General features: G+C 52.5%; 2 protein-coding genes across 2 annotated transcripts; both read right to left on the bottom strand.

The window, feature by feature from the left end:
- Nucleotides 1–635: 635 nt before the first annotated feature.
- LOC131478238 (glutathione S-transferase theta-1) lies at nucleotides 636–12,331 on the bottom strand. Its single transcript, XM_058656582.1, has 5 exons — nucleotides 12,191–12,331; nucleotides 10,474–10,561; nucleotides 9,113–9,263; nucleotides 1,240–1,416; nucleotides 636–1,066 (listed from the first exon to the last, which is right to left on the bottom strand). Exons 1-5 carry the CDS (start codon nucleotides 12,300–12,302, stop codon nucleotides 872–874), a joined length of 723 nt encoding a protein of 240 aa, XP_058512565.1. The 5' UTR covers nucleotides 12,303–12,331; the 3' UTR covers nucleotides 636–871.
- A 1,610-nt stretch (nucleotides 12,332–13,941) lies between these two features.
- On the bottom strand, nucleotides 13,942–18,493 carry LOC101531527 (glutathione S-transferase theta-4). The gene is made up of 5 exons (XM_004592024.3): nucleotides 18,269–18,493; nucleotides 16,642–16,729; nucleotides 16,073–16,223; nucleotides 15,356–15,532; nucleotides 13,942–14,279 (listed from the first exon to the last, which is right to left on the bottom strand). Exons 1-5 carry the CDS (start codon nucleotides 18,378–18,380, stop codon nucleotides 14,082–14,084), a joined length of 726 nt encoding a protein of 241 aa, XP_004592081.1. The 5' UTR covers nucleotides 18,381–18,493; the 3' UTR covers nucleotides 13,942–14,081.
- Between the last annotated feature and the right edge of the window lie 8,620 nt (nucleotides 18,494–27,113).

Here is a 27,113-nt window from a genome sequence, read left to right as displayed (position 1 = left end):
GTGCCATGGAGGCCCCTGCATGGCACGCTCCAATTCCTGAGCACTTCTTACATGGTGCAGGACTGGGGACTGATCGTACCCTATGCAGAAGGGACTTGTTCTCAACCAGGTTGGCCTGGCCAACCCATTGATCACCACACCTGCAGCTTCTACATGCCGGGGTGCTGCTGGAGTTTTGTGTCAGCTGACAAACTGCTTTTCCCTGAGGACTAGAAAGTCACATGACATTTGCAAATTCCATCCTCAAGGAAGGGGTAAGGGGCAGCACTGGAGCATAGAATGTTAAGCCTCCGTCACCATCCCATCTGGTCGCCAATCCAAGTCCTGGCAGCTCTACTTCCAATCCAGCTCCCTGCTAATGGCCTGAGGAAGCATTGGAGAATGGCTCAAGTCCTTGGGATGCTGCACGCACATGGGAGACCTGGAAGAAGCTCCTGGCTCCTGGCTTCAGGTTGCTTCAGCTCTGGCTTGTTGCAGCCATTTGGGGAATAAACCAGCAAATGAAAGATCTCTGAATCTGCAACACTACCTTTCAAATAAGAGTAAATAAATCTTAAAAAAAAAAAAAGGAAGGGGTGGGAGGTCACATTTCGGATGAGGGCGAATAAGTCACACATTAGAGTTAGAAGCAGAACCCAAGGCTGAGTCTAAATTTATTATCTGTGCTTGATACAGAGCAATTAACAAGCTGCAGTGTGTGCTAATCATTATGGTGGCTTTCAGGAGGCTGTGGAGGAAAGGGTGGGGGTGGGCCCTGGCCTCACAGAGCTGAGGATAAGTCTCAGGCAAGATCCTTCTTGCTGTGCCCACCTCCCCTGGGACCCTGGAAAGGCGGGAGCTTGCGTGAACTGCCCGGGGCAGCGCGGGATGCTCATCGGATCATGGCCAGCACCCCTGGCATCATCTTCTGCTTTATGGTGGGGTCCACAGGTGTGGAATCCTTGGCCTTGAGAATGACCTCGTTGGCCTCACGGAAGAGGTCTTCGCCTACTGCTGCCTCCACACGCCGGCGCCATGCAGCCAACTTGGGCCGGCTTTCAAACACTTGGCAGCCGGCACCCACGGGCTGGAGGGAGAAGGGTGGGCAGAATGAGGATGCGTGCACGAAGCCAAAGACAGGCAGCTTCTGCCTGACCCGGTGACCACATCAGCACAGTCCCAGAGCCAGATGCGTGCACAACCAAAGGGACCGGCTGGGCCTGTTGCTCCACTTCTTCCTCCCCCGCCCACGGCACTCACATGCATCAGCTCCGTGATGGCCACCAGGTCGGCCAGGGAGATTTGGGGCCCGGCAAGAAAGGCCTTGTTCTGCAGGAAGTTGTCCTCCAGCACCTGCAGGTTCACATCCAAGTCGGCCAGGGTGGCTGCCAGCAGCTCAGGAGACACCGGCTCACCCAGGAAAACGGGGAACATCACCTAGGGGATAAGTGGCAGTGTGGCCGAGTCAGGGGGCATGCCCACCATGGTGGGGCAGAAGGAAGGCAAGTCCTACTCCACAACCTTGACTCCACAAGCCCTGACCAGTGCGCTTATGCACCTTTTGCCCAGGGGTTGGCTAAACCTGAACGCGAATTTCTGAAAGATATTCTTTCTTCCCTGCTGTAGGGTTGGCTGAACCTCAGAGCATCAGACTGAATGAACAATGAATCAAACGCTTTCAGAGGGAAGTGTTTAACTTTTTTTTTTAAAAGATTTTTATTTATTTTATTACAAAGTCAGATATACAGGGAGGAGGAGAGACAGAGAGGAAGATCCTCCGTCCGATGATTCACTCCCCAAGTCAGCACAATGGCCAGTACTACGCCGATCCAAAGCCAGGAACCAGGAACCTCTTCCTCCGGGTCTCCCACGTGGGTGCAGGGTCCCAAAGCTTTGGGCCGTCCTCAACTGCTTTCCCAGGCCACAAGCAGGGAGCTGGATGGGAAGTGAAGCTGCCGGGATTAGAACCAGCACCCATATGGGATCCCGGGGCGTTCAAGGCGAGAACTTCAGCCACTAGGCCACGCAGCCGGGCTCAATTGTTTAACTTTTTATAAAACCAGTAACCCTTACAGCGTAAGGGGCAGAAGTTGCGAGTAGCAACTTAAGCTGCCGCTGGGGATGCCAGAATTCCTTATCGGAGGGTATGGTTCAAGACCTGGTTCTTGCACTCCTGATTCAGCTTCCTGTATGTGCCCTCTGGGAGGCAGCAGTGGACAGCTCAAGTACTTGGGTCCCTGCCAATACCATAGGACCCCTGGATTTAGCCTGGGTCAGCTCTGATTTGCTATGTGTATTTGAGGGAAGTGAATCAGCTAATGGCAGATCCATCTCCCTTCTTCTCCAGAAAAAAAAAAACAAGAACAAACAAAAAAACAAAAACAACAAAAACAAAAAAACTCATCTCTTAGCCTTTCAAGCAAATGAAGACAAACAAACATAAAGACATCCAGTTCCTTGATAATGTCAAGAAAGTAGCAGAGGATGGACCAAGTGTTTGGGTTCTTGCATCCACATGGGAGACACAGAAGAAGCTTCTGGCTCCGAGTTTCATAACAGCCCAGTTCTAGCCAATGCAGCCATCTGGGGAGTGAAACAGCAGATGGAAGCTCTCTTTTTGTGTCTCCTACACTCTGTCAACTGTGACTTTCCAATGCAAATAAATAAATATTTTAAAAATTTTTATTTATACTTTTATTGAAAAATTGGACATACAGAGAGAAGGAGAGACAGGAAGATTTTCCATCTTTTGATTCGCTCCCCAAGTGGCCGCAATGTACGGAGCTGAGCTGATCCAAAGCCGAAGCCAGGAGCTCTTCCGGGTCTCCCACACAGGTGCAGGGTCCCAAGGCTTTAGGGCATCCTCCACTGCTTTCCCAGGCCACAAGCAGGGAGCTGGATGGGAAGTGGAACAGCTGGGATACAAACTGGCACCCATATGGGATCGCTGGGGGCATGCAAGGCGAGGAGCTAGCCACTAGGCTATTGTGTCAAGCCCTAAAAATCAGCATATCTTTAAAAAGTTCTTAATATGATCATAAATTTCATTTGCATAAGCTCTAGTACATTTAATTACTCTACAACTCTTGGCTAAATTGCAGTGGGGAAACATTGGTTAGCAGTAACTCAGATCCTACTCCAGTCCTGCCCCTAACCAAAAGCTAGAACTTTCATCTTGAATGGTGTTTTGTTTTATGATCGGTGCAAATAAAATTCAGAATTGACAACTTGCTGGGTGGGCAATGTGTCACTCACTGGGACATGCATACCCAATGTCAGAGTGCCAGCTAGCCCTGACTATTTAGCTTTCCATCGAGCTTTCTGTTATCCTACTGGGAAAGTAGTGGAGGCTAGTCCAAGTGCCTGGGCCCCTTGCTACCCATGTGGGAGAACTATTCAGAGTTCCCAGCTGCTGACTTCAACCTGGCCCAGTCCTGGTGTTGAGGCCATTTGAAGAATAAAGCAGCAAATAGATAGATAAATTTAAAACAGAAAATCTTTGAAACAAATGAACCAAAAAAGAATTTATCACTTGAGTCAACACCCATCTGTTGACTTTGAAAATGTGTTGAGGGCCAGGCACGGTAGCCTAAAGGTTAAAGTCTTCACCTTGCACGTCTCAGGATCCCATATTGGAGCTAGTTCTAATCCTGGCAGCCCCACTTCCCACCATCCCTATTTGTGACCTGAGAAAGCCGTAGAAGACGGTGCAAAGCCTTGGGACCCAGCACCCACGTGGGACACCCAGAAGAGGCTCCGGGCTTTGGATTGGTGCAGCTCCGACCGTTGTGGCTGCTTGGGGAGTGAATCAACGGACCGAAGACTTTCCTTTATGTCCCTCCTCCCCTATGTATATCTGATTTTCCAATAAAAAATTAAAAAAATATATAAAATGTACTGAGACATTATTTAATAGGTATTAAACATTACAAACAAGAGTTTCAAAAACATGAGCCTAGTAAGCTCACACTGTAAAACAATTTCCTTTTCCTGGTCCCTGTTTGCTGTTCTCAACAAGCTTATTCAAGTATTTTTTTTTTAAACTTGAACAAAAACTCATGGTCATGCCGACTGTCTTGAATATCTTGCTGTCCGTTCCAACACTATCAGGAAGGCACGGCCCGTGGCTGACCTCTACCCTCCTGAGCTTATATAAGTAAACCCTGATGCTTGCACAATGAAGAAATTGTGAAAGGATGCTGGCTTCAGAACACACCAGCTGTTAAGCAAGGCATGACTTTGCAGTAATGAGTTGATAAATAAATTCTGATTGATTCCTATGATAAAGTAACATAGAGCAGCAAAAACGAATACCTTTGAGCCACCCATTGTGACATGGAAAAAATAAAAGTACGCATTGCGGAGTACAAGTTCCAGATTGGCAGCACAACATTAAAAATGATAAAATTTTCATTAAAGCTTTTAAAGTCTTTATTTTATCACTTGAAAGGCAGAGAGACACACACATACTCCGAGAGAGGTCTTCCATCCCCCTGGTTCACTCCCTCAGAGCCTGCAAAACTTTGATTGAGCCATGTTTAGTCCAGGAACCTAGAATTCAATCCAGTTTCCCACATGAGTATCAGGGAATCAAATAATGGAACCATCTTGGCACGTCGTGGGGTGCAAATCAGGAAGATACTGGAGGGCCCGGCACAGTGACCTAGCGGCTAAAGTCCTCGCCTTGAATGCTCCAGGATCCCATATGGGTGCTGGTTCTAATCCCAGCAGCTCCACTTCCCATCCAGCTCCCTGCTTGTGGCCTGGGAAAGCAGTGGAGGACGGCCCAAAGCCTTGGGACCTTGTATCTGCATGGGAGGCCTGGAAGAGGTTCCTGGCTTTACATCAGCGCAGCACTGGCTGTTGTGGTCACTTGGGGAGTGAATCATCGGACAGAAAATCTTCCTATCTGTCTCTTTTCCTCTCTATATACCTTTGTGATAAAAATAAAATAAGTCTTTAAAAAAAGAGAGAAAGAACTGCAGAGACCAGCGCCATGGCTTAACTGGCTAAGCCTAGCCTACAATCACCAACATCAGAGCTGGTTCATGTCCCAGCTGCTCCACCTTCCATCCGGCTCCCTGCTTACGACCTGGGAAAGCAGCCGAAGATGGAAGCCTGTGCCTACGTGAGAGACCCAGAGAAAGCTCCTAGGTCCTGCTTTGGATCAGCTCAGCTCTGGCTCTTGCCACTATTCGAGGGAGTGAATCAACAGATGGAAGATCTTTCTCTCTGCGTCTCCTTCTCTCTGTAAATCTGCCTTTTCAGTAACAATGAATTAAACCTGAAATAAAACAAAATAAAAAGATTCTGGAGTGAGGAACAGGACCAGAACTTGATCCCAGGCATTCCTGTATGGGATGCACGTTTCCCAAGCATTGCCCTAACAGCACCAAACAACTGCTTAGTTACACTCACATACAGCATACAACTTGAGTTCTCAGGTTGAACTTTCTTTGGCTCACAGCCACATCCTAACCTAATAAAGCTTACAATCATAAACTATGAGGACTTTGGCACCAGATCCTGGCGTGAGCATAATGGCCTCGGGGGAGGGGGCAGGGGGGAGCAAACAGAACAACAGAAGAAAGGCTATTTGAGTATTTTTTTTTTTCCTCAAGTATTTCTTTCTGACATCAAAAGGATTAGGAGGGAAAACAAGTTTCGCAATGCAGAATTAGTCATAGGCTGGCAAAAAGAAAGCGTTCTACTTTGTAGCAGGACATGAACGGTTGGGAAAAAGATAATAAAGTACACCCACTGTAATACTGACTTGGAAAGAAAATAATCTCACTTAAAGTCATCGAGAGTTAACGGTACCTTAAGAAAATAAGAAGGATGGAAACCTTTCTGTCTCTCCTTCTCTCTGTAAAGCTGCCTTTCCAATTAAAAAAAAATTTTTAAGGAAAAAAAAATACATGAAAAGCACAGACTGGTACTATCCTAGGCTCAGGAAGTGTTTGGTGGTTTTGGCCCAGAGGTGCTCACCCATCTGAACACACTCCAGAGTCGGGGGCTCAGTACTAGAGAGAAACAATCAGAATGTAAGACATTGCATGAACCGCTTTTCTACTGGGACAGGCAGTTAGGCTGCTTCTTGCCATGTCGCAGTGCCAGCTGGAGTCGAAGCTTCTCCACTTCTGATCCAGCTTCTTGCTAGTGCACACTGGGAGACAGCAGAGGAAGACAACTTCTTGGGTCCCCCCCCTGACACTTGTCAGGGAGACCCGGGTCGAGTTTTGTGTCCTGACTTCAGCCTGGCCCAGTCATTTGGGTTTGGGGAGCATGAATCAGAAAGATGGAAGAGGGCCCAGTGCGGTAGCCTAGTGGCTAAAGTCCTCGCTTGTATGCGCCGGGATCTCATATGGGCAGCCCCAGTTCCCATCCAGCTCCCTGCTTGTGGCCTGGGAAAGCATTCAAGGACGGCCCAAAGCCTTGGGACCCTGTACCCGCGTGAGAGACCCCGAAGAGGCTTCTGGCTCCTGGCTTTGGATCGGCTCAGCTCCAGCCATTGCGGCCACTTAGGGAGTGAACCATCGGACGGAAGATCTTCCTTTCTGTCTCTCCTCCTCTTTCTGTATATCTGACTTTTTAATAAAAATAAATAAATCTTTAAAAAAATAAATAAAATAAAAAGAAGATGGAAGACCTCTGTCTCTATCTCTACTGCTCTGCCTTTCAAGTCGATGAAAATAAAAACAAATCAGCATTCAAAATAACTTCTCCCGGGCCCAGCGGCATGCCCTAGCGGCTAAAGTCCTCGCCTTGAACACGCCGGAATCCCATATGGGCATCAGTTCTAATCCCGGCAGCTCCACTTCCCATCCAGCTCCCTGCTTGTGGCCTAGGAAAGCAGTTGAGGACGGCCCAAAGCCATGGGACCCTGCACCCAAGTGGGAGACCTGGAGAAGGTTCCTGGCTCCTGGCTTCGGATTGGTGCAGCCTTTGCGGTCACTTGGGGAGTGAATTATCAGACAGAAGAGCTTCCTCTCTATCTCTCCTCCTCCCTGTATATCTGATTTTCCAATAAAAAAAATAAATCTTAAAAAAAATTCTTCCTTCATGCATTCATAGATTGCCAGGATAATTTGTGAATGGTGGCATGATCTAAAATTGACCGAATCAACCATTTCAATAGCAAAACATTTTTTTAAGTGCCGAATTCAGTGTGGTTAGCCTCAAAAAGAAACAAAGATGAGCTCTCCAGAACAAATGAGTTTATTCTGGGACTAGCAGAGAACTGTATCATGGAGGAGGAAGGTCATGGCCGTAGGGAGAAGAGTTTGTTAAAGAGAAGAAATTATTTTGAAACCAAATGTTACAAAACCCAAGGCCACAGCGGAGGCTTCCCAGAGGAGTCAGGGTTTGGTTATTGGCTGAAGTAGCCATGGCTGTACATGTGGCTGCTTCAGAATGCTTTGGTCTTCGGGAGATTTTCACGCTAAATCTCATTGCACATTTACCCAGTGCTGCAGCCTATCCACAAGGAAATGAGTGAGCCCCATGGGTGAACACAGACCGTGACTAAGACATAACATCTATCAGTGCAGGCGGTGAACAGATAAAGGCCATCTGGCAAACCCCCGCCCTTGAGGGAAGCCGCACTGGCCAGAGTCATTCACTGTAGCTTTCGAGGACTGATTTAGGATAGGTGGGGCAGGAAGATAGGCACTTTTATCACCCTCAGGATTGTTTATCAAAGGTGATTTTTAAAAAAAATATTTATTTCGGGCCCGGCACAGTGGCCTAGCGGCTAAAGTCCTCGCCTTAAACGCCCCGGGATCCCATATGGGTGCTGGTTCTAATCCCGGCAGCTCCACTTCCCATCCAGCTCCCTGCTTGTGGCCTGGGAAAGCAGTGGAGGACGGCCCAAAAGCTTTGGGACCCTGCACCCACGTGGGAGACCCGGAGGAGATTCCTGGTTCCCAGCTTCGGATTAACTCAGCACCGCCGTTGCGGCTCACTTGGGGAGTGAATCATTGGACGGAAGATCTTCCTCTCTGTCTCTCCTCCTCTCTGTATATCTGACTTTGTAATAAAAAAAATAAATCTTTAAAAAAATATATTTATTTCAAGGGCAGAGTTACAGATAGGAGGACAGACAGAAAAAGAAATATTTTATCTGGGCCCTGCGGCATGGCCTAGTGGCTAAAGTCCTCACCTTGAATGCACCAGGATCCCATATGGGTGCCGGTTCTAATCCCAGCAGTTTTCCGTCCAGCTCCCTGCTTGTGGCCTAGGAAAGCAGTCAAAGACAGCCCAATGCCTTGGGACCCTGCACCCACGTGGGAGACCTGGAAGAAGCTTCAGGCTCCTGGAAGAAGCCATTTGGGGAGTGAACCAGTAGGTAGAACTCTCTCTGTATGTCTCCTCTTTCTGTAATTCTGCCTTTCAAATGAAACAACAGGGCCCGGGCGGCATGGCCTAGCGGCTAAAGTCCTTGCCTTGAGTGCCCCGGGATCCCATATGGGCGCCGGTTCTAATCCCGGATGCTCCACTTCCCATCCAGCAACCTGCTTGTGGCCTGGGAAAGCAGTTGAGGACGGCCCAATGCTTTGGGACCCTGCACCCGTGTGGGAGACCTGTTGCACTCACTTGGGGAGTGAATTATCAGACGGAAGATCTTCCTCTCTGTCTCTCCTCCTCTTTGTATATCTGACTGTGTAATAAAATAAATAAATCTTAAAAAAAATTAACAAATGAAACAACAAAAAAAAAATTTAAAGAAGTGTGTTTTAAAAAGTTTGATAACATTTGGAATTCTTTCACGATTCTAGCATTTTCTTAGGTGTCATATTAGGTTTTTGAGTTTCAGGTGATGCATAACATAGCCAGATATGAATAAATATACCCTTAAAGATAAAAAAAAAAGAAGAAGGAAAGATGGGAAAATGTGTGATCAGATGGGGAGCTTCAGTGGAGAACTAGAAACTCTAAGAAATAATTTCTAGAAATAAATGAAGAGGGCCTTAGATGGCACAGCAGCACACGCACAGCCGAGGAATCCGTGACACGGGACAGGCCAGCAAAGACTCCCGTGCCCCTCTCCGAGTTGAAAGGCAGAGCTGGGCAGCACCTGATCCCCCAGTAGTCGACGGCCTCACCGCCCCGCCACCCTCCTGCCCAGCCTCACCTTGTGCCACAGGGCCCGGAGGCAGCTTCTCCGCAGGGTGGTGTGCTGCCACGCCAGGTACTCATCCACACGGGCCTGCGCCTGCAGGTCCTGGGGGTACCAGTGGTCGGGGACCTTGTACTTGCGTGCCAGGTAGAGCAGGATGGCCACACTGTGGGGGACAGGGATGTGTGATGGAAAGAGGGAGGGCACAGTGCTGGGGGCTTCCTGCACAGAACCTTCGGCTTCATCCTTTCTGACAACCCACCAAGGCACTGACTCTCTCTCTGTAACTCCGACTTTCAAATAAAAATAAATCTTTTAGAAAATATATTTACTTATATTTATTGAAAAGTCAGATGTACAGAAAGAGAAGAGACGGAGAGGAAGATCCTCCATCTGCTGATTCACTCCCCAAGTGATGGCAATGGCCATAGCTAAACTGATCTGAAGCCAGGAGCCAGGAACCTCCTCCCGGTCTCCCATGTGGGTGCAGGATCCCAAGGCCTTGGGCCGTCTCCGACCGCTTTTCCATGCCACAACAGAGAGCTGGATGGGAACTGGAGTGGCCGGGATTACAGCCAGCATCCATATGGGATCCTGGTGCATTCAAGGGGAGGACTTTAGCCACACCAAGACCAATAAAAATAAATCTTAAAAAAAAAAAAAAAAACAGGGCTCAGCGGCATGGCCTAGCGGCTAAAGTCCTCGCCTTGGAAGCCCCGGGATCCCATATGGGCGCCGGTTCTAATCCCGGCAGCTCCACTTCCCATCCAGCTCCCTGCTTGTGGCCTGGGAAAGCAGTTGAGGACGGCCCAATGCATTGGGACACTGCACCCGCGTGGGAGACCAGGAAGAGGTTCCAGGTTCCCGGCATCGGATCGGCGCGCATCGGCCCGTTGCGGCTCACTTGGGGAGTGAATCATCGGACGGAAGATCTTCCTCTCTGTCTCTCCTCCTCTCTGTATATCTGTCTGTAATAAAATGAATAAATCTTAAAAAAAAAAAAAAAACAGCCTGTCGTCATACCCAAGCTTAGCAACTCCAATGGTTGTGCAGGATGTCTTATCACTTCTTAGGCTGCCAGCTAATGGTTCAAGCCTCTGAGAAGGATGCAGGTGCACAGAGGAAGAGCGAGCAGACAGAATTAGCACCCTGCCTCCCACTGGTACCCGAGAGGGCTCAACAGTCAGGGGACACACAAGGACTTGGTACTGGGCAGGTGCCTAGACTGGGTTCCAGCCCCAAGGCTCCGTGACATTGGGACAAAGAGGCCCTTCCCTTTGAAGACTCCTCTGGGTTTTTTGTCTGAAGCATGGCACACTGGGACAGGAATGCATTCAGCGGGGGGTCGTGGCAGCTGCCCCAGGGTGCCCACTCACCTCTCCACCAAGGTGAAGTCCCCATCCTTCATGGCTGGCACCTTCTTCAGGGGGTTCACCCGGGCAAAGGCATCGCTGAGGTGCTGACCTGTAAAGAGACCAGCATAAGGTGGGCTCCATGTATGGGGGCATGGTGACAACAGAAGGTTGAGACCTCCGTGGCCCGCCCTGACTTCCAGCTGTCTGCAATAGCAGAGGCTGCTGGGAGCCACCATGGCAGGCGGCAAGCTGGCGGGAAACACACATGGACCGCTACGACACACATGCTCTGACTTGCCAAGTCCCACAGACACAAACGCCCTCCACAGCCCAGCCTTCAGCAACGGAGCTCAGTGTGCAGGTTGGGTGGATGGGGGTGCTGGGCCCTCCCCGCCCACCTACCTCTTCTGCCCCCCCACCAGAAGCTTCACGAACTCACATACAGAGTGTCCCAGGCTACAGGATAGGTCCTCTGGGAGGAGTCAAAGGGAAGGCCACCAAACCCAGAGAACTGACCTTCCCCTGAAACCTTGTTACTTTCTGTACCAACCTCCTCCACCTGCCATCCCAAGAGTGGGTGGAATGTTCTGGAAACCAGACACCGACACCGTTACCTTGGCCAATATCCCCTACCCTCCCTTCACACTGTTCTGCCGCCAGGGAACCCTCAAGCCCTCTCCTGGTGAAGCACCTACACTTTGCACTCCTGTATCTTACAGCTGGGTTGACAGCTGTTTGTCCCCTCTCTCCCTGACCCCAAACTCTTGCCCTATTTGGCACAGAAGGACCGGGAAGATGAAAGTGCTGGCAGTGGACCAGGACCCGTGCCAGGGAACAAAGGCAGCATGGCCCGGCCATCCACGGAGAGGATGGATATTGGCTGGATGGCTTGGTCATGAAGAGCCACCCCACTTGCCTACTCCCTTAAGTTCTGCCCCCTGTCCCCTTCTGCCATGGAGCTGGGACACAGAGAGTGTTGGGCTGTGACACAGGCACCTGTATCAGAGTGCAGCTTCAGGTACCAGCTGCTCTGCTTCCCATCCAGCTCCCTGCTAACACACCTGGGAAAGCAGCAGAAGATGGCCCAAACGCTTGGGTCCCTGCACCCAGATGGGAGACCTGGCTGAAGCTCCTGGCTCTGGGCTCCAGCCGTGGCTATCGCAGCCGCTTGGGGGAGTGAACCAGAGAACGGAAGGTTCCTCTCTGTCTCTCTTTTTGTAACACTACCTTTCAGATCAACAAAATAGACCTTTTGCATTGAAAGAAGAGAGGCGTGGGAGAAAGAGGGACAGAAGGAAGGGTAGCCAACTCAGGGAATACAGAGAATGGGGTGCAAAGCCAGTCCATGGGGCAATGCCTCCTCTGCCGCAAAACAAGGAGCCCAGGGTTCAGTCCCCATTTCTGCACCCAGTACACTTGAACCCTCCCCTGAAGCCCCATCTCTCTCCTGTCCCCTCCCCCCAGTCAGTCAACTTTCCCTTCTGCCCTCCCTTTCCCAACCCCTTCCCTTTATCCAGCCCTAGCTGAGCCCTCCATTGTCCGTTAGGGGGAGCACCTCCCCCCGCAGCAAAGTTTGGGTTCTCCCTGAAACTCCCCTTTCTCTACCTAGGCTCCAATCAGCCTGGAGATGGCCCCGGGAAGGAGGCGGCACTGGGAGGGCTTCCTCGAGGCTGGATTTGCCTCCCAGGTCCTCCCGGACTCTCCGTCTCCCTCCCCCTCATCCTTCACCTAAGCCCACCTTGGCGCAGCTCCACGGTGTGCAGCTGGAAGGGGATGCAGTTCTTCTTGGCGAAGATGTAGATGGCCCGGCAGGGCTGGGACAGGAGGTCCAGGTAGAGCTCCAAGCCCATGGCGCACAGCTGCGAGGGGCGCGGACTCTGCAAAGCAAGCACCGCGGCGACTGGATCTCGGAGCGCGGGGCGCGGGGTCTCGGGTCTCCTACCCTGCGCTCGGCACAGCCACGCCCGTGTGCGAGGGCGCTGCGCTCATTGAACCACTCTGGGGTTCTTCGGTCCAATGGCTGGCCGGCCCGGAGCGAGGGGGAGTGTCGACAGGACAGTTGGAGGTGCATGTGCACGGGGAGCCTTCCCCCTCCCCACCACACACCACACACACACACACACACACACACACACACACACACACACACACACACACCCCAGGCCTTACTATCTGGCGCTGTCTCTCTCAAGGCCAAGTTGCTAGCTTGCCCATTTCACAGATGAGCAAATTGAGGCACTGATGGATTGGTGGCCCCACATGGCATGATTCCTGGGTCCAACTTGCTCATCCTACCCTAAAGAAGTCTTGGTGCCAGGACTCAGGGTGTGTGCGTGTTGTCTTTTTCTCCAAGCGCACATCCTGGAACTGGACATTTCCCCAGAGTGTCTCAGTCCAGAGATGTTTTATAAACGGCACATCCTGGACCCTGCACATGCCAGTGAGCTAAGGTTTGGCCCGGCCCTACCTGGTTCACCTCCCCCAAAACCGGTCTACGTGCCTGCTGCCTTGCCTGGCCTGACCAACCCCTAGCCCTGACTGACATGGTCACCAGCAAGAGCAACAGCCCACCAGGGGAGTTTCCCAAGTTCTCTCAACAGGCCCACTCCCAGACCCACATATCACATGTGCCACTGGGTGTTAGCCCCTTACCCAACATAGTCGGCTTCCTATCTCAGCCTTTGTGTGTGCTGGTGGCTGTTGTGGCCTGACCCTCCCCACACTCTGTCCTTGGGACCAGCCCAGGCTGTTCCCAACCCCAGTACCCATGAGTGTTGGGGAGGTTCCATGGTCATGTCTAGCTCAACCTGTCACCACTCCTACTTCTTGAGTAAATCAACAGATATTGCAGTTCCGTAAGATTGAGCCCACATATCTCCCACAGAATCTGTCTCCAGACCTGATTATTTCATGTGTCGGTGAGTGTCATGGCCCAGCTTACCTGTCGCCTGTTTCAATACTTACTGGTGGTTACTATAACCTAGCCCTGTTAGGTAGTCCCCCAGCTCCCTGCCTGTGGCCCAGGAAAGCAGTCGAGCACAGCTCAAAGCCTTGGGACCCTGTACCAATGTGGGAGACCTAGAAGAAGCTCCTGGCTCCTGGCTTCAGACTGGCTCAGCTCCAACCATTGCTGCCACTTGTGGAGTGAACCCGTGGACGGAAGATCTTCCTGTCTCTCCTCCTCTCTGTATATCTGACTTTCCAATAAGAATAAATAAATCTTAAAAAAAAACAAAACTAGGAATTCAACATCCAAGTTTCCTCTGTGGGTGACAGGGACCCTGTGACTTAAACATCATCACTGCCACCACCATTCTTAGAAAGCAGAACCAGGTCCTTGGATGCCACACATTGGCTCCCAACCCACAGCTTTGCTGAAAAGCCAGCTTGCTTCTCATTTGTCACTTCCTTGGGGGACCTGCCAAGGCCCACCCCCGACCCTGTCTTTCACCACCATCCCAGTCTCAGCCACCAGCCAGCTTGGTAGTTTCCATTTTTTATTAAGCAAAGACACTATTGTGTTTTGAGCATCTCCTCTCCAACTGCACCCTGCCCCTCAATAAAACAGAGACTGGGAGGGCGCAGCTCGCCTGGATGCGTGGATTGGGGTGGGGAGCTGCCCATAAGGGTCACTTGTACTTCCGTAGAAACTCGCAGATCTTCTCCTTGACGGAGGGAGCCAAGCTGGAGCAATCCCACTCGCCCAGCTTCACCAGCCTGTCATGCGCCTCCCAGAAGAGGCCTGAGCCGATGCTTAGCTCCACGCGCATGCGCCACTCGGCCAACTTGGAGCTGCTGAGGAAGACGTTGTGGCTGGCTCCCATGGGCTGTGGGTGCACGCAGAGAAAAGGTGTGATGAGCCTGGGGTCCAGCCCCTCCTGCAACTTCTCCTGTAGGCAAGCCTCGAAGCCTTCCCCACCTGCCTCAGGTCCCCTGCCAGGTAAGGAATAGATGTGGGCTGGACACAGGGCACCTGGAATCCCCCAGGGTTCTTGCTCCATGGTCCCCTGAAGAGGGGGCCCACTCCTCCCATCTAAGACTTGCTTCTTCCAGTCCCCCAGAACTACAAGGAGACTCCACAGGCAGCCTGCCCAGCCCAGCAGTCCGTAGTGAACAGGCACTCAGGGCTGGCTTTCGGCTTTGTGCTCAGGAAGATCGTTTCTCTCTACTGGAGGGCCCACGTCTGACTTCCTGCTGGCGGGCAGCATGGAATGGATCAGTTACTTGGGTTCCTGACACACGTTTGGAAGACCTGGGCTGAGTTACCAGCTCCCAGCTTTGTCCTGGCCCAGCTTGGGCTGTGGTGGGCGTGAGGAGTAAGCCAAGGGACAGATGAATAAATACATGGTTATCATCTATCACATCTGTGTAACATCTGTTGATCTATCATCATCATCACCTTCTATCATATGTTCTATCATATATTTGTTATCTGTTATGTTCTACCTTCATCACTCCGGTCATTTCCACCACTTCCATTTCTATCAGCTATTTATTATCTATCATCTCTACCATTAAAAAAAAAAACACTCTTTCTTAAAAAAAGATCTGGGCCCCATGCGGTGGCCTAGCAGCTAAAGTCCTCGCGTTGAATGCACCAGGATCTCATGGGTTGCCGGTTCTAATCCCAGCGGCCTCGCTTCCCATCCAGCTCCCTGCTTGTGACCTGGGAAAGCAGTCAAGGATGGCCCAAAACCTTGGGACCCTGCACCCACATGGGAGACCCAGAAGAAGCTCCTGGCTCCTGGCTCTGGATCAGTGCAGCACCAGCTGTTGCGATCACTTGGGGAGTGAATCAGTGGATGGAAGATCTTCCTCTTTGTCTCTCTTGCTCTCTGTCTCTCACAACTTGTCCTCAAAGGATGGCCCAACAGGTCACCCCCTCATGGCCCCCAGGCGGCACCTGCATCATCTCCACCAGTGCCACCAGGTCGGCCAGCGAGATGTGGTCACCCGTGATGAACAGCTTGTTCTGCAGGAACTTCTCCTCAAACAGTGTCAGGTTATTGCTGCCCTCTTCCAGCATCTCCTCCGTCTTCTCGGCCGGAACCTCCTCTCCTGTGATCATCGGGATCAGCAGCTGGCCACAAAGAGGGGAGAGGGAGGCAGGAGGCAGCTGCACCCCAGGGCCATCCGCCTCGCCAGGCCTCCACATCCTTGGCTACCTGACAGCTACAGAACCGCTCTGATCGGTTGATGCTGCCTGATGCCATGTACTCAGAGGGATTTGCAGCCTGTGATTGACTGGTGATGTCTGTCACAGGTGTCGGACTAGGGTTAGGGACATGCGTACTGGTTATCTGTTGTCTTTGTATCTGCTGGTTTCTACAAGTCCTTCCATTCTGCTATTTTTTTTTTTTTCTGGTTCAGAACGTAGCCCCCAGCATCCTGTCCTGGCTCATTTAGTACCAGCCTTTCTTGCCTTAACCAAACTCCTTCTCTCCCCAGAGGTTCCAACCCCATTCACAACAGCCCTGTCTGGCAGGGGCGGAGTAGAAACTGGGGGGGACATGAGGCTCAGGGCAGGAGTTCCTGAGTGGTCACCAGAGCCGAGACTAGGTCCTCAGCTTCCTGACTCCCCAGGCCTTTGCATCTGAGCCCCAGCTGCAGCCCAACTTACCTTGACCCAAAGTATCTTGCTCATGGGCTGCTGAATGGCCGTGTGCTGCCAGGCCATGAACTCATCCACACGGGCACGCGTGTGCAGGTCAGGCGGGTACCAGTGTGATGGGGCGCTGTACTTGCGGCACAGGTAGAAGAGGATGGCCACGCTGCAGAGGGCAGGGGTGGGGGGGCAATGCTCTCGCCTTCCTAACACTGAGACATGTCACCCCAGCCTGGCCTGGGACCACAGGTGAGCACTAACGTGCCAATAATCAGAGAAAGAAGGGAGGAGGCCAGCATGGGGGATTGTGTTTAATGGAGGGCAGAAGAATACACAGTGGAAGGAGTAACCCCCACATCCTGACCACAGCACCCCAACCCTTGAGGCCGCAGGTGCTGCAGCCAGGCAGTGGAGACAAGGATCCCAGGTACCTCTTAGGAGTTCATGTTCATTCTGCATCAGAGACAATGCAAGCGGGAATTTCTAAGATGCCTGCAGGTGCCAGCAGGCCAGCACCCAGCGAGTCTCCCAGGAGGAGAGGGAGGGACTAAGTGCCAGCAGGGTCTCTGAGCAGAGCCTGTTACCTTTCAGATAAGATGAATTTTCCTTCTCTGAGGCAGGGCAGCTTCCTCAGGGGGTTGATGCTGATGTATTCCTTGCTGTGATGGTGACCTGAGTCGGGGATCGGAGGAGGGGAGGATAGGGCAGGTGTGATGCCTGTGCAACCGCAGGCAGAAGAGAGAACGGCTTGGGGGAGTGCTCACAGGGGAGGGGCCCACCAAAGACAGAATTGCCTCCTTCACGGGTTTTTTTGGTTTTTTGGTGGTTTTTTTTTTTTTTTTTTTTTTTGGCAAGAAGAGGAAACTGAGAAATACAGGGCTTGCACTAGGTCCTGGGGCAAATCAGTACATCTTGACTGCTCTCTCTCTCTCTATGATGCAATGGACCAGGATGACCCACTGACCACCCCCTCCCCCCACACACAGCCAGCACCCACCTATGAATCCTCCAAAGCCTTAAGGGGGCCCAGGTCCTATCCCTCTCTGCTCCTGTCACCCCTACTCTGTCCCCTCCCGCAAAGGGAGCAGGGCCCCTGCACGGGCCAGGAAGTCCAAAGGGAACAGCTTCCTGAACTGCATCCGCAGGCCACATGGGGACAGCACCAGCTATCTCCAGCAGGAAACGTTTCTGGGCTGGGGATGCTTAACGCCCACCCAATTCTTCGTTGCAGCCTCTGTGTTTACTGCCCTGTTTTTTAGCAGCAACTTCCCTGTGAGCTGAGCTTTGAAAGTCCCTCGTGGGACGCCAGCAGTGTGAGCTCTAGAACATGGAGGACGTGGCCTGAGCAGCATCCTATTCCCACAAGGAGACACTGAGAACTGGGGTGGGGGGGGTCCCTAGGAGCCCCTTCTTTCCCTTGTAACCCGTCATTACATAAGGTACAGCTTTCTTAAACCAACAACAACAACAACAAAATCAGAGCTGGCACAAGGGCTCAATCGGCTAATCCTCTGCCTGCAAGCACCAGCATCCCATAGGGGCGCTGGTTCATGTCCTGGCTGCTCCACTTCCCATCCAGCTCCCTGCTTGTGACCTGGGAAAGCAGTCAAGGACGGCCAAAGACCTGGGACCCTGCACCCGCATGGGAGACCTTGACTCCTGGCTTCGGATTGACTCAGCTCTGGCTATTATGGCCACTTAGGGAGTGACCTAGCAGATGGAAGATCTTTCTGTCCCTTCTTATTGTAGCTCTGACTTACCCATAAAAATAAATCTTCAAAAAGTAGATTTAATTCATTTGGCAAGTGGAGAGAGACAAAGAGAGTTCTCTTGCCCATTGATTCATTGTCCCCTCTATTTCCCCCCTACCCTCATCCCCACCCCCCAAAAATGTCCACAAAGGCCACAAAGGTGCCCTGCCAATAAACCTGCAGCATGGTCACTGCCTCTTAGGGGCGGCCCGAGCAGGAAGCCAGACCAGGGAGGAGAGTAAGAACTCAAGTTCACTCAAGCCCAGGCCAGCCCAAGTGGCAAGTGGGTGTGTCCAAGGCACCCACCCTAGCAGCCAGGCCCAGAGCCTTCCCCGGCTCTGCTGCCTTTGTGGGGGGTAACCCACAGGGGTCCCTGGCGCCCCGTGTGTCCTGCTCCCCACACGGGGCCAGGCTGAACCCACCCAGGCAGCCACAGTGGCCAATGGCCAAGGCGGCTCACCTTTGAGCAGGTCCACAAACTGGAAGTCGAAGGGGATGCCGTTCTTCCTGGCAAAGATGTAAACAGCGCGACAAGGCGGGGACAGCAGGTCCAGGTAAAGCTCCAACACCATGCTGAGAGGCCTGCTGGGCGCCGCAGCCTGTGTCCACCACCCTCAGCCCCTGGCCCTGTATCCTCCGGGACCTGAACCCTAGGGTGCCCCTTACATTCTGGAATTTCTATTCTCCCTTCGGTGTTTGTCACCAGGCTGGGAAGCCTCAGAATTCTCACCACAGCAGGATTCTGAGGTAGTGGAGGGGGACCCTCGCTGGTGGAAGGGTTGATGGGGCAGCCCTGTCCCCCCCAATCCCACTTGTACTTTCCTCCTTTGCCTCCCGGCTCCCTGCTGGGAATTCCCTGCAGGATTGGGGTGTGGGGATAGGACAAAGGGGTAAGAAGGGGGAAGGCAAATGAGGCCATGAGCGTTAACTATGGAAGGTTCTAGAAGACGGAACTAGAGGATAAGTGTAGCCTCAACTGTGGCCAGAAAAAAATGGAGGGAAAGAGACAAAAGGGCAGGGAGCTCTGGGGACAAACAGCACAGGGGAGCAACGGGGCAGACAGGCATCTCAGAAACTTCCTGACTGGGGCTGTGACTGTGGTGGCCAGACAGTGAACCTGCTGACCCATGGGGAGGCCAGAGGGCCATGCCCTCTGAGCAGTGTGTCGCATGCCACAGAGCCACTCCTGTAACCGTTGTGCCAGCGCCTGGTGAGTGTGGGGGGTTGTCCCACGGGGCCTCATGCCAGGGTGAACAGGGTAGTTAGGGTCAGGAAGCTGTTTGCAGTGCCAACATTCTATGTCCAAGTATGGGGCAGAGTCCTAGCTGTTCCTCTTCCCATCCAGTTCCCTGCTAATACACCTGTAAAGACAATGGAAGATGGCCGGAGACCTGGATGGAGCTCCAAGCTGGCTTCAGCCTGGCCCAGCCGGGGGTATAACAAGCATTTGGGGAGTGAGGGAAGCATCTTCTCTCTGCCCTGTGTCCTGGGGTGTGGGGAGGGGCTCAGGACAGCCCCCTTTCTCCACCCCACTTGGATGTTCATTTTCCAGGCTGTGGTATCTGGGGACTGTCTATCCTCATTTCCCATGGGAGGAATCTGGGGCACAGGTCTCAGAGATGGGAAGTGGGGAGCTGGAGTTCAAAGGCAGTCAGACCCCCTGAGACTGTGAAAGGACATGTTTGGGGCACATTTAAGGACAGGCTGACCTCTAGCCTGGGCCTGACCCTCCTTGCCAGCTCCTGGTGTTGCAAGCCTGGCTGGGCAACCCGTGCTATCTCCATAGTACGGCAGGCTGCATAGGAAGCCAGGAGCCAGGGCTGTTGCCCAGCAAGGCCTATAGGTGGGGAGTTGGGCCCGAGGTGTGCCCTCATCTGTGTGGGCACCCCTCTACCCTATCCAGACTTGGCAGCTCAGATCTGGAACTAATGCTGTGGCTGTGAATTAGAGCAATGAAAGAAGGGGGTTGGGGAGGGAGAGAGAGAAAGAAACAAAGTCCTCGGCCTGCGGTCACTCCCGGTCACTCCCATTTGTGCAGCTACAGATGTCTCTGCCGTTGGCTCAGTGCCCCGTCCCCCAGCAGCCCTTGCATTGAGCTTTTCCCCTCTCCCCAGTCCCACCTACTACCCAGCTGACAGGACGTGACCCTGACCATGACCTTGACTGGGACAGACCCAAGCCACTGCCTATTGCTTGGAAAATCTCAGGTCCTTCCCGGTGCAGCTCAGAAAGCAGCTCCAGGGCCCGGCGGTGTGGCCTAGTGGCTAAAGTCCTCGCCTTGAACGCGCCAGGATCCCATATGGGCGCCTGTTCTAGTCCCGGATGCTCCACTTCCCATCCAGCTCCCTGCTTATGGCCTGGGAAAGCAGTCGAGGACGGCCCAAAGCTTTGGGACCCTGCACCCGCGTGGGAGACCCGGAAGAGGTTCCTGGTTCCTGGCTTCGGATCGGCACGCACCGGCCCATTGCGCTGACTTGGGGAGTGAATCATCGGATGGAAGATCTTCCTCTCTGTCTCTCCTCCTCTGTGTATATTTGACTTTGTAATAAAAATAAATAAATCTTAAAAAGAAAAGAAGAGAAAGCAGCCCCGGCCAGGCAGGCACAGCAGTGGTCAAAGATGCCATGTGGGGCGCCAGCATGTTGGTGTGCCCAGAACTTGGAGTTTGAGTACCGGCTCCTCTTCCTAACCCAGCTGCCTGCTGGTGAACATCTTGCGAGGCAGTAAGTGGTGACTCTACTTGGGGTCCCTGCTACCCACATGGGAAATCAGAATGGAAGTTCCTGGCTCCTGAGTTCGGCCTGACCCAGTCCCGACTGCTGTAGGCACTTGAGTGAAGAGTCAACCAGTGTGTCTGTCTGTCTCCTTGCCTTTCAAATATAATGGAAACATATGAATAATCATAATAATTGATAATAAAAAAACAATGCCAGTCTGGCTGCTTCATACACTTAAACAGCTCTGGGGTTGGGTCCCGAGCATACGGGCACCTCCATGCCCAAGCAAGCCAGGGTCACTGCCTGACCCCCAAGTGGGACTGACAACTCTTTGAAAAGCAAAGGCAGCAGTGGTGACACCCGAGGGTGAAGTCCGACACCCGTATCCCACAGCATGCCAGGAGGCCCCAGGCTGGGCACCTAGGAGTATCAGGTGTCAGTCAGCCTAGCCAAGCCCACAGCTTGGTAACGTTCATATTTGTGGGTGCGCAGCGACATCTACTGGCACTTATGAGAATGCAGCCATGTCCACTTTCAAGACTTTCTGGGCACCTACCTTTCCGCCCCCTAAGAAGGGTGAGGCTGCTCCACTTTCCATCCAGCTCCCTGCTAATGAGCACCCTGGGAGGCAGCAGGTGGTGGCTCAGGTATGTGGGTCCCTGCCACCCACATGGGAGACACAGGTGGAGTTCCCGGGGTGATCCAGCACCGGTCCTTACAGCTATTTGTTGAGTGAAGCAGTGGATAGAAGATCTCACTCTACCTTTTAAATAAATCTTTAACATTTATTTTATTTTTATTGTAAAGTCAGATATAAAGAGAGCAGAAGAGACAGAGAGGAAAATATTCTTGGGCCCAGCATGGTGGCGTAGCGGTTAAATTCCTCACCTTGAACACACCAGGATCCCATATGAGCACCGGTTCTAATCCCGGCAGCCCCACTTCCCATCCAGCTCCCTGCTTGTGGCCTGGGAAAGCAGTCGAGGACGGCCCAAAGCTTTGGAACCCTGCGCCCACGTGGGAGACCCCAAAGAAGCTCCTGGCCATCTTCCCCTTGCTCAACGAATGGACACAAGCTGTCTGGGGGACGATCGCCCAACTCCTCGGCCTGGCCCCGCCCCCACCCCTCGGAGCTCCGCCCCTAGGGCGGGGCGTGCTAGGAACCGCTGGCTTGCTGGCTCCGCCCCCGCCTCCGTCCCTCCCCTTTCCCCCAGCTCCATCTGGCGCGCAGGGCACGCTGGGTGCAGCGCGAGGGCCGGTTGCGATGGCAACAGGCGTTACGTGCAACGGCCGCGCCAACGGTCCAGCATTAGACGGTTGAGAAGCCTGACTGGGATCATTCAGTCTGGGGCTGCAGAGGGAGGCGGTCGGTTCCATGCTGGCGGAGCGGCCCGCTTGGGGCTAGAGGGAGGGGAGGGACGGGGAGAAGTGCCTGAGAACAGGGAGCCTTGGGCGGGAAGGGAAGGGCCGGGCCGGGGAGGGGTCCTATTGACTATGGTGGAAGGGAAAAGACTGGCCTCCGCAGGTGCCCGATGAGGGGGAGAAGGAGACCCCGGGGCCCTCGGCGGGCGTCTGGAGGGAACGCTAGCCTTGTCGGGTGGGAGAAAGGAGTGAACAATAAAGGGTGGGAAGAAAGGGAGGCCAGGGCTAGGTGATTTCCCCCCAAACCCTACTGGGTCATAGTGAACATCCAATAGTTAGGAAAATTATTATTTTTTCTTAATGTGCAAATGGGGCGGGGAAAGGAGGGTAGGTAGTAGATAGGAGGAAAATAAACAAAAGCTCTGCCAACCTTAGGAGCCCACCTTGGAGCGGGAAGCAACCCAAGCACCGCGGGGTTTAAGGTGGCCGGAAGTGTGGCGTCCAGCCCCCCTCGCTCCTTGTGGTGCGTAAAACGGGCTATGGATCTATTTCTCTCAGCCTCGCGAAGGTTTAGGCTGTACCTTGAAAGAGCTGTTATCTTGGGGGATAGAACCCGTGCTGAGGGACTAGGGGTGGAGGTGGGGGTAGCCCGGGCTGAGTGCGGGGCAGGGAGAGAACTGGTCATTGATGTTAAATCTGCGTTGGCACCCCCAATCCCATTTCAGGGTTTCAGGTAGATCAAATTACAATCCAGTGGATCCAGAGAGTCCGTCCCTCCCCCTCCAGCATACCTGCGTTTGTCTGTTGGAAGACTTGCCTTCCAACTTGTTGGATGGTCATGCTTTGTTCATCTTTGACCTCAGGAGCACCTTTCGGGGGGGCGGAGGAGGGTGGAGGTGGGAGGGGAGAGAGGTTTCAAGCCTCAAGGGAAGATTTTTCGATGGTCTCACCCTTCCTAAAGAACTTACTGTGACCCTGGGGGGTCAGGTATCCCGCATCCCTGAAGTGGAATTACTGGACTCTCACAGTTGTCTGAAGCTGCTTTGTCATCAGGAAATCAGTCGCTGCTCCGCGTCCCCCCAAGCCCCCTCAACTTGGGGTTTGTGTTCCCCTGAAAACACGGAAAAAAAAAACAAGGGGTGGATGGATGGGGTCTGCACAGGGTAAACTCCGCCCAGCCTCCGGAGCTACCAGAGGCAAAATTGCAACAGGATTTTGCTGCTGTCCCCAGCCTGCTGTTCATCCTGGAGGGCTGCGTGGGCTTGACTTGGCTGTTAGCCCTCCTCACGTCCAGGGACTAGGGGTTCAGTCACCCCGGGTCTGTCGCTCACTGAGTGATCGTGGACAAGTCATTTCAGCTCTTTCCTCTTCTGGCAGAGGGAGCGGCGGGGGGAGAACCTGTGAATGAAAACTTTATTCTTTACATTTTTAATATTGTTTACATAGTTGAAAGGGATGCATGCCCATGTTGGCCTCTGGTTTAGAGTGGGGAGGGTCAGATATGGAGGAAGATTGTGGGTGGGACATTTTTTTTTAAGTGAATAAAAAACATTTCTGGCCTCCAGGAAGAGAGAAAGCTGCTGTAATAGATCAGCCCCTGGCTGGGAATCAAAGGCATTTTCATCAAGTTTCTGGGGATAAAGCATGGCCGGCCATTGCACTGGCCTTGGCCTCAATTCCCTTAGGTGTCATTTATAGATAATGAACCAGCACCACCAAGGATCAATAAATGCGATGAGGACGCTGTGTGTTCCCATCAGTAACTGGGGTGGGGTGTGGGGAGGGTGGCATCAAGACAACTGGAAGGACAAGGCTAAGACAAAAGTTAGGCCATTGCCACCATATTGCTTAAGCAAGTTTTACTGTTTGCTTTTTTTACCAGAAAAAAAATGGGAGAAATTAAAGTAAAAATTTTGAAAAGCTGCGCCCCGCTACAATAAACACACAACTCCAGGAGGAAGCCACCCCTTGCCATGGGCATACCTCATGTCACTTTTGGCCATATCAACCTTTCTGTATGGTAGTGATTTTGTAGTAGCTCCTGGAGACAGAAAAGTCTGTTTTTCCTTTGGCAATAGGCATGTCCCTATTGAAGTATCAAGGTGATCAGTTAAGTCCAACTATGATATCTCCCTAAAACACAAAAGATCCCTCAATTTGATCTCCTCTGCCCCAAGTATCCCCCCGCAAAAAAATAACGCTTAAGCAACTCCATCATAAGCAACAGGGGAATTTGCAACTTGCAAATCACAAATGGGATAAGCTAGAATCCCTCTGTCGAGATGGGGGTCCTGAAGCTTCAACTTTGACCTTGGCTCTGGACCTGGTTATCTGTGGCCACAGGGCTCCAGGTGAGCTGCTGAAAGTTGGAGGGTGGTAAGCATGGGCCTTTGGATAGCCCTAAACACTTTTTGGCTTCTCTGTAGAGACGCAGGTTCGCTGTCCACCTGCCATCTGATTTGGAAGTTGTATCTTAAACATTGGAAAAGGACGGGGGGTGGGGGTGGGGAGAAAAGAGACCCTGTGATGGCCCTAGACCTGCTCTCTCACTCCACACAGAGCTTGTTATAACTGAACCTGGAACTACAGGTGCGCTTCAAAAGGTGACTGATGGGAGCTGGCATTGGCTTGGATTCTTTGGCCTTTGGCCACTCCTTGGAAATTTTGGAGGCGGTGGGTCGATGGGTCTTATTCCCTTTGCTCCCCGCCTGCCCTTCTACCATCCGCCACTCTCACCCCACCCCATCTGGTCGGGGTGTTGGGAGGAGCCATTGAAGACGGTAACTGTGTCTAATGCCCACAAGCCAGAGGCATACACAGCAGAGGAAGTGGAATTAGAGAGAAAAGCGGTGGAAGAAGAAGAATTGGAAGACAAAAAAAAGCCTGTGACTTGTGAGGGAGAGGGGAGCACTTAGTTTGCTAGAATGAGGGAGCCATCACCCTGTTCCCCCTCCCAGCTTGCCCTTCACTTGCTTTGTGGCCTTTGCGGGGAAACTTCCTACTTAACCCATCTCTGGATCCCAGTTTGCCCTTGAAAGCCCTGGCTGCTTCCTGTCCTACCTCCCAGGGTTGTTGTGAGGATAACACGAGGTGATGTCTCAGGCAATTGCTTGGGAAAGCAGGAAGGGCCAGTCATGTATACTTCCTTATGAACCTTTGGCCGAGAAGGAGCAAGGTTCACTCAAAGCTCCCCACCCCCCCGCAACTGCTGCCACTGCCAGGCCCTCTGCCACCTTCACCAGGGCCTATGCAAAGAGATGACCCTGGTCTTGACTACTGAACCATAATCCTACCCTAGATGGAGGAGCCTGCACTCTCGGAGGCTGCAGTGGAGACTCCCACCCCAACCCCCAGCGAGGGGGACAGTTAGCCAAGCTGGCATATGCTGAGGGGGACTGCCAAACCGAGGGTTTACTTCAGTCTCTAGGTGCAGACATGGGAGAGGAAGTCCAGCTCACAAGGCAAGAGCCACGGGGAGCCACATGGATCAGCCACATTGTTGCTACTTGTTGGGGAGTTTGTGGGGGGCAGGAGGGTTGAAGTGAAAGGGTCCCAGGACAGCCTCAGAACTGTTCTCAGGGTCCCACAAGGGCAGCTGCCAGCCCCCCTCCCAGCAGCACCCCCTCAGTTTGTAGAGCCTGTGGACAAAATCTCCATCCTCACCAACCACCACCCTGGGTTTTGAGATGAGGCAAAAGCTCAAGTTGACTAATTCCCAGGGCATCTCGGACCCCACACCAAGACTCTTTGCCCTCCTCCGTTCCTCACTCAAAATGAGATCCCATCTCAGTCAAATTTTGCTCCAAGACATTGAGACATTGGAGCCAAATACATCAAATGATGGCAACACCCCCCTCCCATTAAAAAAAAAGTCAACATGGACAAAATGTCTATTCTCCTTATGTCCTGCTGTGCAGTTGCATTCCAACAGTTAAATTTCCATTGCCCTTGAGGGTTGAAGTCCAAAGTAAAACCCAAAGCAGGCAGAGAACCCATCCAAAGTTGTGTAACTTCCTCTCCACGGCCAGGGGGCTGGGCAGGGCTGGGTCACCCCTGAAATGTGGGATCCCCCTCCCCACCTACTGGTATTTTAACCAGCATGCTTTGTGCTGCAGTTTTATTTTTTTAAAACCCCGAGGGGAACAAATGGTCATTACCCTGAAGTCCATCCATTAAGCTGAAGGTCTATGTCCCAGCAATATAAGTTATCCTAAGAGACACACAGTGAACAACAACCTGGGCATACTTAGAAAGCGGCAGACATCCACCTTTCCCTGGCTTCTCCGCCCACATTCCATTACTGCCAAGCCTCACCTCTCCTGGAACTCTTGAAAGTATACACATTAGAAATACAAAGTATCTTTTTTTTTTAAGATTTATTCATTTTATTACAGCCAGATATACACAGAGGAGGAGAGACAGAGAGGAAGATCCTCCGTCTGATGAGTCACTCCCCAAGTGAGCCGCAACTGGCCGGTGCGCCAATCCGAAGCTGGGAACCAGGAACCTCTTCTAGGTCTCCCACACGGGGGCAGGGTCCCAATGCATTGGGCCGTCCTCGACTGCTTTCCCAGGCCACAAGCAGGGAGCTGGATGGGAAGTGGAGCTGCTGGGATTAGAACCGGCGCCCATATGGGATCCCGGGGCTTTCAAGGCGAGGACTTTAGCCGCTAGGCCATGCCGCCGTTGGGCCCAGAAATACAAAGTATCTTAACATTGCCATCTTCACTGTCCCTCCGGAGCAGTGAATAGAGTGAGGAATGCAGACACACAGGGGCCGTGCTCAGGGGCTACCTGTCCTCAGAGTCCGTCTATGGGAAGCCAATCAGCAAGCAGGCACTGGGGAGGCCAAGAGCAAGCATGGGACCAAGAGAGCGAGCCCCTCCTTATCATGGGCCTTTATGGGGGCCTGTGGGGGAGTGGCTACACAGCAATGCAATACCGCCCCCTCGCAGATTCCAGGTGACAGGTGGGCAGAAAGGAACAGCTAGGTGGTGGTGGTGGGGAGAGTCGCCTCCAAGCCAGTGACCCTGAACTAGGTACCCCACAACACATCTACTGTTATTTTACAGCATGTTTTGTGCTGTAATGTGTTAAAAAAATCCTCACTTGATAGGCAGAGAGAGACAGACTCCCATCTACTGGTTTTTCCCCCCAAATGCTTAGAAAGGCCCAGGTTGGTCACAGCCCGTGACCAAAAGCCAGGCATCTTTTCCAGCGTCTGGC

This window comes from Ochotona princeps, chromosome 29, assembly GCF_030435755.1.
Source record: "Ochotona princeps isolate mOchPri1 chromosome 29, mOchPri1.hap1, whole genome shotgun sequence".
In the NCBI taxonomy this organism is placed as follows: domain Eukaryota; kingdom Metazoa; phylum Chordata; class Mammalia; order Lagomorpha; family Ochotonidae; genus Ochotona; species Ochotona princeps.
This window is presented reverse-complemented; position numbering and strand designations above follow the sequence as displayed.

Excerpts from the sequence above, each read along its gene's own strand:
- LOC101531527 (XM_004592024.3), bottom strand. The coding sequence starts at position 18,380 with ATGGTGTTGGAGCTTTACCTGGACCTGCTGTCCCCGCCTTGTCGCGCT. Across the intron at positions 15,533-16,072 it reads GCAAGATACTTTGGGTCAAG|CTGCTGATCCCGATGATCAC; the intron begins GTAAGTTGGGCT and ends CTTTGTGGCCAG. Across the intron at positions 14,280-15,355 it reads CACTGGTGGAGATGATGCAG|CCCATGGGAGCCAGCCACAA; the intron begins GTGCCGCCTGGG and ends GTGCACCCACAG.
- LOC131478238 (XM_058656582.1), bottom strand. The coding sequence starts at position 12,302 with ATGGGCTTGGAGCTCTACCTGGACCTCCTGTCCCAGCCCTGCCGGGCC. Across the intron at positions 9,264-10,473 it reads GACTTCACCTTGGTGGAGAG|TGTGGCCATCCTGCTCTACC; the intron begins GTGAGTGGGCAC and ends TGTCCCCCACAG. Across the intron at positions 1,417-9,112 it reads TCCGGGCCCTGTGGCACAAG|GTGATGTTCCCCGTTTTCCT; the intron begins GTGAGGCTGGGC and ends CTTATCCCCTAG.